The 13,381-nt window shown below is 43.7% G+C and overlaps 1 protein-coding gene across 1 annotated transcript in view; it reads left to right on the forward strand.

Annotated features, from left to right (window-relative positions):
* The window catches only part of MYO7B (myosin VIIB), a gene marked incomplete at both ends in the record, with an annotated part of 44,649 nt that overhangs the window by 16,072 nt on the left and 15,196 nt on the right, over positions 1 to 13,381 (forward strand). The window contains 14 exons of the mRNA XM_080350135.1: positions 1,269 to 1,353; positions 2,260 to 2,478; positions 3,102 to 3,185; positions 3,756 to 3,932; positions 4,655 to 4,864; positions 5,751 to 5,918; positions 6,194 to 6,274; positions 6,829 to 6,956; positions 8,491 to 8,617; positions 9,964 to 10,083; positions 10,888 to 11,061; positions 11,783 to 12,010; positions 12,455 to 12,622; positions 13,184 to 13,301. Of these exons, the coding sequence (XP_080206261.1) occupies positions 1,269 to 1,353; positions 2,260 to 2,478; positions 3,102 to 3,185; positions 3,756 to 3,932; positions 4,655 to 4,864; positions 5,751 to 5,918; positions 6,194 to 6,274; positions 6,829 to 6,956; positions 8,491 to 8,617; positions 9,964 to 10,083; positions 10,888 to 11,061; positions 11,783 to 12,010; positions 12,455 to 12,622; positions 13,184 to 13,301 (2,087 nt within the window). The remainder of the gene's footprint in view (positions 1 to 1,268; positions 1,354 to 2,259; positions 2,479 to 3,101; positions 3,186 to 3,755; positions 3,933 to 4,654; positions 4,865 to 5,750; positions 5,919 to 6,193; positions 6,275 to 6,828; positions 6,957 to 8,490; positions 8,618 to 9,963; positions 10,084 to 10,887; positions 11,062 to 11,782; positions 12,011 to 12,454; positions 12,623 to 13,183; positions 13,302 to 13,381) is intronic.

A 13,381-nucleotide genomic window follows, 5' to 3' on the forward strand; every position in this document is an offset into this window, starting at 1 on the left:
AGGTATTTGGAAAGCAGGAAATCCCCATGGAATCTGTGTCCTCCTCAGAGCTACAAGGAGTCTCTTCTTTAGGATATATCTTTGATATAATACAGATAAAAAATAATCAGACAGAAACTAACTATAGTCCTTTTTGCCAAAGATGCACAATTCTTGCACTGGGTCTGGTTGAGTTTGAAATATCTTCAGAAGTGAAATTTAGGCACTGTCAAGTAAATGTTTGTCCTCATTAAATGCTTTACATCATGATTTGTGGTCTTCTATCCACCAACCAGAACCATAATACAGGACCGAATCCCTGTTTGGTTTACAAATTTTCCTGACAGTAGAGACGCAAGAACTATAGACCATGAGACAAATGCCCAAAACTTCCCTCTTTTTTTCAAACTCTGCCTGCTATCTAACAGAGTATCACCTCTCTCTAAAAGCCTGATCTTGCTTCTATTTTTAAACCATCAGAGCTACGTGCCACTTCTGGCAGCCATGATGTGACAGCTTTTACCATCATCTTTTCTGATCTTGCTCAGATGGGCTCCAGTTAGGACATGGGAGCAAGTGGTCATCAGATGGGGGAGGCAACTTACCCAGGCTTGATGCAAGAGCCTTTCAGTTCTTACAGAGCTCTCCTACCATAGCAGTTAATTTGTTTTGCTGTTGCCATAACTATTTCTGCAGCATTAAGGGGAAAGTCAGCTTGGATGTATAAAGGTGTATTAGTAATACTTTTGTCTCATCCTTTCTACCGGCAAATGGATAGCAAAGCAAATAGGAAAACACTTCGTGAGCTCAACTGATTCATGGTGCTGCTTCATTTGCAGAATGAGCTGAGCCTAGAGGAAATCTGAGGCCTTTATTTACCGAAAAGGTCAGGCAAAACAATCTATTCTGGCCTTTCCATCAGCATGGAGAATATGTAAGCAGACAAAATGCTTTGAGCGAGGATAACTTTGAAGCATGGGGTACAGAAGTGTCTGACCAGAGTGATCTTTCTGCTGCAAACTAATACTTTTCTTGGTCTACACAGAAGCAGTAAAAACAGCCCTTGCTGTGCTTCAAACTTGCCCTGGCTAGATATTTACTAATAACTGAGCTAGTTAGTTTAATAACAGCTTTTCTGGCTGTAGTGTTCCTAGACAGCAGACAAAGCTGAGATCAGAGTGCAAGCACCCCATAACAGGAAAAAAATCCACCACCTTAATCTTTACTGTTATTGTAAGAAGAAGCAGAAATAACTTATTGCTTGTCACCTTACCTGTCTGTTTGCTTAGGAAGCAGTTTCTGAAACAGAGGAGGTCTGCCATAGCCATTCAGTCAGCGTGGCGAGGCTACTGCTGCCGGAAGGATTTCAGAATGGTAAGAGGCAGGTGTATATAGAAATATATCTATTTATATATGTGTGTGTGTCTCTATTCATATACTATGCCCTGCCAAACTGATTGGAGTGTTAGGAATGAAGAAAGATACTCACAACTGAAGGAAGGAGAAGCAAGATGGCAGGGTGTAAAGAAGGGTTGCAAAGGTGACCTCCCATACTTCTTCTAGTCAGCAGTCCAAGGTGAGCATTTGTGCATCACCACCATGCTGCCAGCAAAGTGTCCTCCAAAACTGTTACAGGAAAACTGGGAATCTGTAAAAAATTACCAGAAAAATCATTATATCAATCTCACATTATTAAAAATATTGTCTAATCTTCTATAGATGGTGGGTTTTCTCAGTGAGGAAAGCTACACCACATTGAGGGTGCTCACATATTGTATATCTGTGTGGCAGGGATTATTATTAGTATATCCCATGCATCCTGTTCATAAGGTGCAGAAGAAAAAACTACCAGTTTCAGTCAGAAACATTTTCTGTTCTGCATCAGTGACGCCATTTCTATCTGAAGAGCCAGGCTGTTGTCCTGCACTCTGCCCCATCCTCCTGTGCTGCTTCTCTTGGGATTGGCACACTCATCTCTCCAAGGATGCACCTTTTCTTTTTTTTTTCCATTCACTTGGCTTCTTTTCTGCTCTCTTCCTTCCCTTGTCATAATCCCAGGCTACCATTGCCACTTCCTGGAGCCACTCCCTAGAACAACTCCCCAAAAGATCTCTATACAATCTAGTTTTAAAAGCCTATTACTGGCAGAATACAAAGCATAAAGGGCAGTGTCACACTATCCCCTTCCATTGACTTTATCCAGTTACCAGATTTTATCTTCTACTCATCCCAACTTACTACCAGTAACCATAATAATACTTTTTTCCCCACCTCCCCCAGGTTATGCTGGGTTTCGGGCGCCTGCAGGCCATGTACCGCAGCCGGCAGCTTGCTAAACAGTATGAAACAACCCGCATTCATATCATCAAGCTTCAAGCCATGTGCCGTGGTTACCTAATGCGACAAAAGATAGCAGAGCAGAAGAAAGCTGTATGTGTTATACAGGCATATGCAAGGGGCATGTTTGCTCGCCGAACCTACCAAAGGATGAAAAGGGAGGTATGTTCACAGATACCATGTGAAGATGATGTTTCTATGAGGTTCTGATAGAGATTTAATGACCAACAAGTGTTACCATAGCATAGCACTGGATATGGATATTTATTTGGGGATATTTTATTTTGAGCTCATGTCAAGTATGAAAGCAGAGTTTTAAGCAGATTGATCTTGTTTATGTTTGTTTTCTGTGTTCATTATCACGGATCAGAACTGTTTTTGACAGAAGGGAGGAAAAGAGATAAGATGTGCATCAGTCTCTCCTGCACAGAAAGGTCAATTCCTACAGCAAGGCCTGATGCTGTCACTTAGCGATCCATTCAAGAGTGAATCCTAATGCAGTGTATCTTGTGTATCTGGCACTGCTAGAGAAAATCCTGTCCTTACTATCTTGGCTGCCCACAGCACACGGGAGGCCTTTCTGTGATTTCCTTCCTGTATTAATGCTGTACAAACAGGACAAAGCCAGTTTGCAGATCCCTGCCTGTGGCCTGTTCCCTAAAATGCCAAATCTAGAACTGAGTTCCTGTTAGGATCCAGTCCTGGTGTGGATAGCTTGTTAATGGCAGATGGGAGCCAGCTCAGCAGTGCTGGAAACATTCACAGAACAGTCCTGTTGTCCACAGAATATCCGCTTGGAAGAAGAGAAACGTCTCATCCAAGTCCTTGGACCAGTGAAAGCAAGGGAAGAAGCTATGAGGTTAGAAAAGGTAGGTATGTTGGCAGAGGAACACTGAATGCTCTGTTCCTTGGCCGACAAGATAGCTTACCCAGCTCGCACTTGTGAGTTTGCTCAAAGATTTGGGCTCTGCTATATTTTAATAAAAAGCAGACATAGTTGTAAACCTATTTGTAAGGATGATTTAGAAATGGGACAAGGCACATTTCTGCTTGCAGTATGAGCTGGGACTTCAGCCAAACAAGCAAAATGCTATTACAGCCCCCTGACACTAAACGTTTTTAAATTTTACATAATGTGAGTTTTTCTGCTGTCAGGAATTCTGTGGTTTTCCTGTATTACTTCTTGTCAATGAAGCTCTTGAAAAATTGCACATCATTATTAATAGGCCAACAGGACAGCTGTAAGAGCAAGGCCCTGCTGCTGATATGCCAGGTCTTTGTGACTGCTTAGCACAAGCAAAATTTTACTTCACATTTCAACACTGTGTTAGCAGAACTGGACCTCACTGTCATAACATCTTTGCAATAGTGTTTAGTCCTTAAAGTCATGCCAGTAGAATCGTGTTCTAGTCATGCCTAACCAGCGTCTCTGCTTAAAGGAACACCTGGCTGCTCTGGAGAGAGAGGAGACAGAAGCAAGACAAAAGAGGAATGCTCTTGCCAATAAACCAACAAATAATGATGTTATCAGCGACCAGGAAATGGTGGACAAAATTTTTGGTTTCTTACCTTCTATAATCGGAGGCCAGGAAGGACAGGCTCCTCTGGGTTTTGAGGTACAGAGCTGTAGACTGGTAGTGGGTCATGTTCATCCCTCGTGTACGTCCGTTGACTTTGTTGTAATCCCATCAGTGGTCAATTCTGTTCAATGACCTTCTGTACAGTGAAAGAATTACCAAAATTACTAATCCCGACAGTCTCTTGGGGATCTGCTTTCAGAGATCAGCTCCCAAAAGTTTTTGGTCACATGCAGTTTGGGGACTATGTGTCTTCAAAAGCAATTGCACATTTGTTTCTTTGGCCCAGCAGGCCCTCACCAAATAGTGCCATTCTTTGCATTTTGGCATCCACCACATGTTCTGCTGATAGTGCTCTCAGTAATTTTCCATCTGACACAAGCTGGAAGTTCAGGACCCAAGTTATCCCATGTTCTTAAAAGCAAAATTTGAGATATACTGGTCCTGACAGCTGTGCAGGATGGGATGGGGTAGGGAGAGGCAAGCAGAGTGGAATGATCTGGGTTAGTGCAGGACATGACCAATAAGATAGCACCTGGATTTTTTACCAGAATGTTCTTGCTGAAGACCAAACCAGGATGAATCTCAGAAGGACAATGTCTGTGTCCCAGTGATCTGTTGGTAGCAGTTGAAAATGGCTTTGGAGTTAGCTGGAAAACCAAATTCTGGAGGACCTATGGCCAAGAAAAACAAACAAACATAAAATAAGAATATCAGAGTACAGACAAAGAAAATACACTTTTTCCTCATGTTCTGCACAGGACTTGGAAACAAAGCCTAACAAGCTGGAGGAGGTGGACCTAGATATGATTCCTATGAGTGTGGAGCTAGAGGAGGAAGCAGATGACTTGGAAGAGTACACCTTTCCAAAGTTTGCAGCCACTTATTTCCAGGGGTCATCTACACATACACATATCCGGAGACAGCTGCGGCACCCACTGCTCTACCATGATGACAAGGACAACGTCCTGGTATCTTGCCCCTTGTTGTTGAGCCTGCTCCCTCCACAGCCCTGGCTTCTTCAGCTGCCCCATCCTTGGTTCCCCCAGCCTCTGGCACAGCCCTGAGAACTCTAGAGCCAAGCAGATAGTCCTCAGCACTTGCATGGGAGTAGTAGTTCCCATCAGCATTTTTTGGTACCTTGCAGACAGGCATTTCACACAGATACCTCCCCAAAATAAGATCTCTGGCCTGCCTAAAGAGGGAAATCTGAGGCTTGTTTTGATCTCTCCAGGTACCCTTTGGGGGCAAAAACAGACTGGAGAGAAACAGCAGAGCTCACCCATCTCTCTGCTCTTGTTAGGGTTGCTGATCTGAGAGTTAGGACACAAAGGGGAGGTTCGGGCATCCAATTTTCCTGTTGAACCACAGGGAGATTTAGAAGGGGAGTTTTTCTTGGTGCTAAGCAGCCTTGCAGAATGGAAGATCCTGTGCTGCAAAAGCTTTCCTATTACTTGGCTTTCTAGTTCTGGGCATGGGGGCTCCTGGAAGAGCTCACTGCACTGCTTGTCTGTCCAGGCGGGTAAAAAGTTCAGCCAGGATTTCTCCACGTCCCTCCAGCTGCAGCACACCTGCAAGGTACCAGTAAAGGGAATGGTGAGGGCTCAGCAACCACAGAACAAAGCTGATGTTCCCACTAGAGCTGCACCGTCTTGCTTTAGCATGAGAGTGTTGTGAATGTTGCTCTCACATTGTTTGACATGAAAATAAACTCCTGGTGTAAGCAGTGGGAGGAGATGGGAATTTTAACAGCTTGAACCACGTAAAAGAAGCAAGTGCTCTCGTCTAAACAGAACAAAATGGCATGAGGCCATTGGTTCTCTTGGCAGTTTCTGACTGTGCTTTCTGCCACTACAGGCTTCTCTCGTCGTGTGGGTTGTCATCCTGAGGTTTATGGGCGACCTGCCAGAGCCAGCAATGTTTGCCAAGAATGCCACCACCAAGAGCAGCTCCATGATGACACAAATATATGACACACTTGGCAGGAAAAACCAGGTCCAGTTCACAAACAACAGCCCAAATATGGTGAGAGGAGCAGGATATGTTTGTATTTTAATTTTCTTTCCTTGTTTTCTGTGCTGTTCTACCAAGAATAAGAAAAGCAAAGGAACCTTTCATGCTACTGTACTTGAAATGCCAGAAGTGCAAAAGGGCCCTGTACATCCTGGAAGGACACTGCAGCTCCTTCTGGCAGGAGGGGACAAAGCAAAAACATCTCAATTTGAGCATCTTTCCTTCCTTAATGAATCACTCTTGCTGTGCATTAAACTAATTTCCTATAATGGTAATGTGTGTTGTAGAGAGAAAACAGAAAGGATAACAAGATTTCCAAGGGAATCTCTTCCCTGAAGCTGAAACGGTCATCCAAGTTGACAGGGAAGGTAAGAGGTGGAAATAAATTGCTTCCCCTAAGACTTTTTGCCTGGAACCCTGTCTTCACCTTCTGACAGACTTTATGTGACAGTGACCTCCCAGCTGGGAACTTGTTCCCCCACCAAGCCAGTGCAGCCCTGTGTACGGGACACCTGGTGCACTGTTGTTCTTTTGAACTGCTGTCATTCATTCTCTGGAAGATTCACTTCATCCCTTCCTGCTGAAGAATGAGCCTTGAATTCAAGGAACAAGTTATTATTGAGAATTGTCGGTATTACAGAACAGTTTGCCCAAAGCCTTGCACAGACTGAGAACCACCACATGCTTACGGCTGTAGAGGACAGTACAAGAAAGTTCTCATAGCCAGTAAAAATAGTGCTGTAACACCACAGTTTAGGAGTAAGATTGTGGGGCAGGGCGAAGTATGGCCTGTTATAACTGCTCCTGCACTGAACAGAGTTTTAGGCAGAAAGACAAAGGAATGTCTGTCATTGCTGGGAATGCTGCCTGGTAAGAGGGAAGGTTTCTAGAACACTCTGGTGTTCTGCTTGGTTTCTTTCAGGTGACAGACCAGCTTAGGAGTGGAGAAGAAGCTTTCCAGGAGGACAGCTCCATCTCTGAGAGACCTATGTCCAACCTAGAAAAAGTGCACTTTATTATTGGCAATGCAATTCTGCGCCCTGCCATCAGGTAGGAAATTGGTACCTCCTTCCTAGGACCAGGCACCCATTACATGCAGGAAATCCACCATCCCTCCCATCCAAACACTGGAAATGTCCCACGTTTATCTTTGGGGATTCCTGACCGAAATCCTAAGCTATCACATAGAACTAAGACTGCAGGTCACACGCCTTTCTGGAGGATGGTTCACCTTTATGATAGTGAATAGAGAACGACTCCCTTACTGCCTTTTCTGGTGTCTTCATCTTGATGTTTAGGTCAGCAGCCTCCATGTGTCCCTTTCTGAATACCCCACAAGCACACAACGAGGCAGAGCTCAGGGCCAGAGCCCAGTAACACCTGAAGGTGGAATGCAGCCCTAGTATGAGGGAGAAGAAACACTCAGAAGAGTAAGAAACACGGAGTTAATGTACACTAGGTGTACGAGAGGTGTTCCTAACCCCAGTTTTCCAATAGCCTGTTGTTGAGCCCTCAAGCAATGTCCCCAAATGAAGGACAATTGAAGGTCTGGCTTTCTGAGTGTATCAGCCACTAGAAGAAGAAATCCTGCTCACAAGTGAGGTGAGGCTGGACCTTAGGCCAAGCATGGTGTGGAGACACATGATAGTTGGTTCTGACCTGACCCCATTAATTCTTTCCTCCATTTTAACCCATTTTAGCTCATGCAACACTTTCCTGTGTTGATTCCAGCTGTGGGCCACATTCCTCTCTGCAAAGCTGCTTTGTTTCATCAAGATGCTCACAGCAGCAAATCCTCAGCTGGCAAAAATTACCTTCAATCAATGTACCATACCAGTCACAAGCTAAGCATCTGCTCCCTCAGTCTGTGTTTCATCATATGCACTATCTGGGAGCAAAAACCTCACCCATGTTGTGTCCTCCCACATCAGACTTGCCAAACGTGTGTTCCAAGAGCTCAGAAAACTTAAGAGGATTTTTAAATAGCAGTTTTCTTTGTATGCAGCTTTCTGTATCTGTTTCCATATGTCCTTGCCACAGGCAACTTGCATTTTCAGAAGAACACTCTGAAGCAGGCTTTCCTCCATTCCTGTTGGAGGACTCACTTCAGATTTCCTAAAAAACATATAATTAAGCAGGGTGTCCCCCTGTCTTTATCCCCAAATCCACACGTGAGCAGATAGACAAGAGCCATGAGGCACAAGCTATGTACTGTAGGGAGCTCAGAGCAAGTTGCACAGCTGTGGGGGCAGCAATGCCATTTCACAGCTAGATGATCCAGCAATTGTTATCACTGCACAGCCCCCCTGCTTGTCACAGGAGTTATTCCAGCATGGGAATTGCACTTGAACTGCTCGAGGAACAAGGGGTGGCAAAGGGTACGAAGTGTAATTGAGCCTTTTCCTACCAAAGCCAATGACACGTTATTTCCTCTGGTGCATTACAGCTGGTATCCTAGCTAACGTGGTTAATTCTAGCCCAGATCTACTTCATCATGCTGCAATCATGCCCAGCTTGCAGTGGAAACATAGCCAAAGCTCAGACAGTGAATCATTATCTGTTGCTTTCACATGTTTTGTTACAGAGATGAGATTTATTGCCAGATTTGCAAACAACTCACTGAAAACAGCAACAGGAGCAGCTACGCTCGAGGCTGGATCCTGCTGTCACTTTGCCTTGGTTGCTTTCCTCCTTCAGACACATTTGTGAAGGTACGCTACTGACCTTTCCTACAGTAGCTTAAATGCCTCAGCTGATCTGGTTGCTTGTGTATTTTGATGTTTTGCTACAAATAGCCAGATGAACTGTTTGGCTGACATGGTAGCTGGTGCTGTGATTTTAGCAGAAACCGTCTCATCTCATATGCTTATCTGGCAATTTAGATAAACGATTGCTGTACTCACATTTATTTCTTTCGCATTAAATTCCACACAAGTTGCATTCTCTTGTTGATCACAGCCCTCGTTTAGATCTGTAATCTGCAAAAATCTGGAAAATTTTATCCTTTCCAGTTCTGCCTTTCCGATATTTCAAAGCTGTCTCCAATCAGAATCCTAGTGATTAAATATATTCAGGAGTCCAGTATAAAAATCACTTCCCATGTTTTACCAGTTCTTACCCTACATCTCCAAGGCCTACAAAATCCAATAGAGATATGAGCTATTTCATCATATTCTTAAATAAATTAATTTCCAAATTTAAATGGATGATAAATCCACTTCATCACAGAAAACAAAACACCAGAAAACCAAACCACCAGCGACAAAAACCCCCACAACCTATGGATCCAACTTGCCGTCAGCATTCCTTCTAGGTCTTAGAGGCAAAACTTGGAACAATCCAGTCACAAGCCATAGATGCATTTTGACACCAGCCTTAAACCAAATTCTCTGTACCATACAGAATTCCCAAAAGACCTGACTTCCTTTAGTTCTTTTCCTAAATCCATCCCCCATCTCTAGGAATATTCTTGATTGTTAAAATAACCAGGTGACTGACCCATGCTTGCATTAAATACACATATGTAAATACAAGCTCATGCTTGTACTTCATCATCCAAGATAACAGTCAAACTCCAAAAGTTCAGTTTATCCAATCCTTGTTTTCCAACATCCAATCTTAACCATGGACATCAACTGCTGATATTGCCAGAGAACTTAGTAAAAATAAAAGTAACTATAATCAGCAGCCCTAAACTGTAGTTAGCCCTTTTCCTAGCACTTCTATTCATAGAGAACATCACAAGACTTCAGGCTCTTCAACTGGATACACTAATCCTTGCTCTAACCTAATCATAAGAATAAAGTTTCCACTGCCTAATGTTCATGATATAGTAAACACAGCACACAAGCCTTCCTCTTTAGTCTAAAACCTCTGCAGAATGAGGGAAAACTTGGTGTCTCAAACCTTTTCCAAAACACAAATCCCAGCCCAAACCTTTAAAATTTTCTGGTGACCTGTAAGCTAACTGATCACTCTAGTCTATCAGCTACAGAAGGTTTCCGTATTTTATGAGGATTAGTGTTTTGTAACTCTCCCTTGTGCTCTGTGTATATAGTACCTGTTGAATTTCATCCACCATGGGCCCACAGGCTATGCACCATATTGTGCTGAACGTCTGAGACGTACCTATGTCAACGGAGCACGGACTGAACCTCCGAGCTGGCTGGAACTTCAGGTAGCAACTCCCTTTTTGCTTAATTATATTGATCTGTGACATTTTATGCTGGATTGCATTTACTAACCTGTGCTAACAGATCTTCCTAAGTCAAATAATGGCAATGAGCTGCACAAGACCAGCTGCCTTGGTCTGCACCTCTTTTAGCTATTCAATTAACCTAAATCCAGTGGAGGATACAAGTTAAGAGCTGCAACATGTGATTTGCAGGGAGACACTTGTATCTGCTCAGAAGCTACAGGTCAGAACCACCTTCTACGGGAAGCTCTTACCATCATTTTTGGAAAGAACTAAGCAAGGCTTTTAAAGTGGAGATGAAAGTGTGTATGATTGGGCTACACCACTCTCCTCCTTCCCTTAAATGTCAGCCTTGTAGTTAGAAGTCACACACACGTACACACACACCCACCTCAGTACAATTCCTTCCTAAATCTGAGTAACCCTATTGACAGGCACCTCCCTGCGCAAAATCCTTGCTGCAAGCCATCTCTCCACTGATGCACATAAGGCTGTACCCAAAAGTCATCAGGCTCATGAAAAGTCTATCAGTTCACACTGTTATGTGATAATTAGCTCCCCTGTGGAGGGGAGAAAACTTGATTCCAGTGCTGCTCCAGGGATATAATTTATATTTAAGGCTCACCATGAGTTGAAGAAGCTGTGTGGGAGTTGGAGATTTACTTAAATATTGTTGACTAGGGTGTACAGTGTGTGGAGCACTTAAATCTAAATGCCTTCTTCATTCTTCAAAGAAAAGTAAAGTTTGCCCATAATTTGTTTCTCCCGTTTAACTCTGACTTACAGGCAACAAAGCAGAAGAAACCCATTATGTTTAATGTCACCCTGATGAATGGCGAAAGCATCACTGTCCCTGCAGACTCTGCTTCCATTGCCAAAGAGATCTGTCAGTTCATAGCAGATAAAACCAAACTGAAGGATGTGTTTGGTTTTTCACTCTACGTTGCTGTGTTTGATAAGGTAAAGCGTAAAAAAAAAATAGAACAAAAGCTCCCTTTTCTTTCTGAGGAGTTGCTGCTGTTTGCTGCTGTCCACCCAGCCCCACTGAGGCCTCCCTCTTGACTTCTGGAAGCACCCCCGTCCCAGTCCTACGCTCAAACCAAATCTGTTCTGAACCACAGCTGAATCTCAGGACCTGATAATGCTATTCTGCCTTTCTGCTGCCTAGCCACACAGTAATTCCTGCTGCAGGCCTGTGAGGTTTCCTTTGCCAGGTTACAGAAAAAGCCAAGGGCCTTGCCATGGCTGCAGCTGGTAGCTCATGTGCTGGCATTTTAGCCTCTCCTTCCCTTTGCCTTTTTTTTTTTTTATAGTAATGCTGTAAATCAGACATCCACAGCAGAATGACATCTTGGTGCTCAGAGTCAGGCACCAATTTCATTTTTGTTTAGATTACAGCCACACTTGCATGTGCACGTAAGGGGATATACAGGAGATAAGCAAAGTACAAAGAGACAACTAGAAGATCACAAACCAGAGCTGCTTTGTCTTACTTTCCAACTTATTTTTCCCAATACCATCCTAGCGCATAAACACATTTACCAAAGTACAACTTGCACACACATCTGCTTACCTTTTCAGAGTTTTTCTTGCTGTCAGAAGATGAGGAGCTTTGGGTTTATAATCCTTCACTCAGCTCCAAAGCAGGCATGACAGTAAATGCAGTCTCCCTTTGTGCCAGGTCTGGTCACTGGGTGGGGGACGAGATCATGTCCTGGACGCCATCTCTCAGTGTGAACAGCTGGCGAAGGAGCGCGGCACACACGAACGCAATACGCCCTGGCGGCTCTACTTTCGGAAGGAAATCTTCACCCCCTGGCACAACTCACAGGAGGATCCTGTCAGCACTGATCTCATTTACCACCAAGTCATTCGCGGCATTCGGTTTGGAGAGTACCGTTGTGAGAAGGTTGGTCTCCTTGTTCATCCTCCTAAAGAGACAAAACTATATTAATATTTCCCACATTAAAAAACAGGAAGATGGATGAAGTTTCTAGTGGCTGTGAACCACCTTTCCCTTCTTAATGGACTGTTCCTGCCCAGATGACTGTGCCACCTGCCACACTGGCAGCTGTAAATTAATACTTTTCTTTTTCTCCCACCTTTCAGTTTATGTAGCAGCTGGTGGCATATACAAAGGGGCAATTTGTGCTTTTCTAGAATACCTTTGCTAATAATCTCTTTGATGCTATGACTGTGTGAAGTTTATATCTCCTTATGCTTGATGACTGTCAAGAGTTATCCAGACAAAAACGGAGAAAACCCCATTTCTAAAGTGGCTTCAAGGTTGAATGAGACTAGCTGGACGTTGTGACATCTTTCTAGGCCCCTTTTAATGGGTTAATTTTTTCAGGAGGAGGATTTGGTGGAGATAGGTGCAAAATATTGTTACATCCAGTTTGGAGATTCCATCCACAATGAACCTGTGCAGAAGGCGCTCCATGACTGTATCCCAGTGAAACAGCTCAAGTCCAAGCCCCTGGAGAAGTGGGTGAGCCTTATAACCTACGCACACGCAAAGGTAAGAGGTTTGTCTGGCACTGCTGGCACTCTCAAGCACCAGCTTCTGCTTCTTTCACCATTTCCATTTATAAATAGGCTGTTGAGGAAAGAAGGAAAAACTTCTCAGTTTGTATCTCCCAAATTCTTAATTAAGACTGGGAGAACAAAGAACATTTACACTCTTCCGTATGAAAAAAACTGTATTTAAATCTCTGAATACAGTATCTTTTAAGACTCTCTACCTTCCGTCTGATAATTGAGTCAGGACTGGAATGGGCATGGACTGGAATGATCTGGAAATGGGTTACCTGAATTATTTCCATGGCACCCTAAGTGTGTTGGACTCTGAACAGATCAGTCAGTGGGGATTTGAGGGAAATTTGGCATCCACATGCCTGTGAGCATCCTCAGCTCATGTGTCTTGGGCTCCTGGAGCCTGTTTTGGATTTGACTTTCTTCATGTACCCCTGACACCAGTGGGCTGTTGGGGACACCTGGGATCAGGCCTGCTCTCTATTGTTCATAGATCATACAAACCAGAATTTACTGAGAAAACCTTGGCTATCTTTTTATATTGCAGGCCCCATACACACAGGATCGTCTCTCCCGTCAGACTGTGAAGGCACAACTTGTAGATTTTGCGCGCTTTCAGTGGCCTTTGCTTTTCTCCCGATTCTTTGAAGTCACTAAATTTTCGGGTAATGCCTGGAGCCTGGGAGTAGGGGACAGATATAATATCAATAAAGGAGGACTTGTATAACATTGATAAGGAATTTTT

Source organism: Nesoenas mayeri, assembly GCF_963082525.1.
Source record: "Nesoenas mayeri genome assembly, chromosome: 9".
Classification (NCBI taxonomy): domain Eukaryota; kingdom Metazoa; phylum Chordata; class Aves; order Columbiformes; family Columbidae; genus Nesoenas; species Nesoenas mayeri.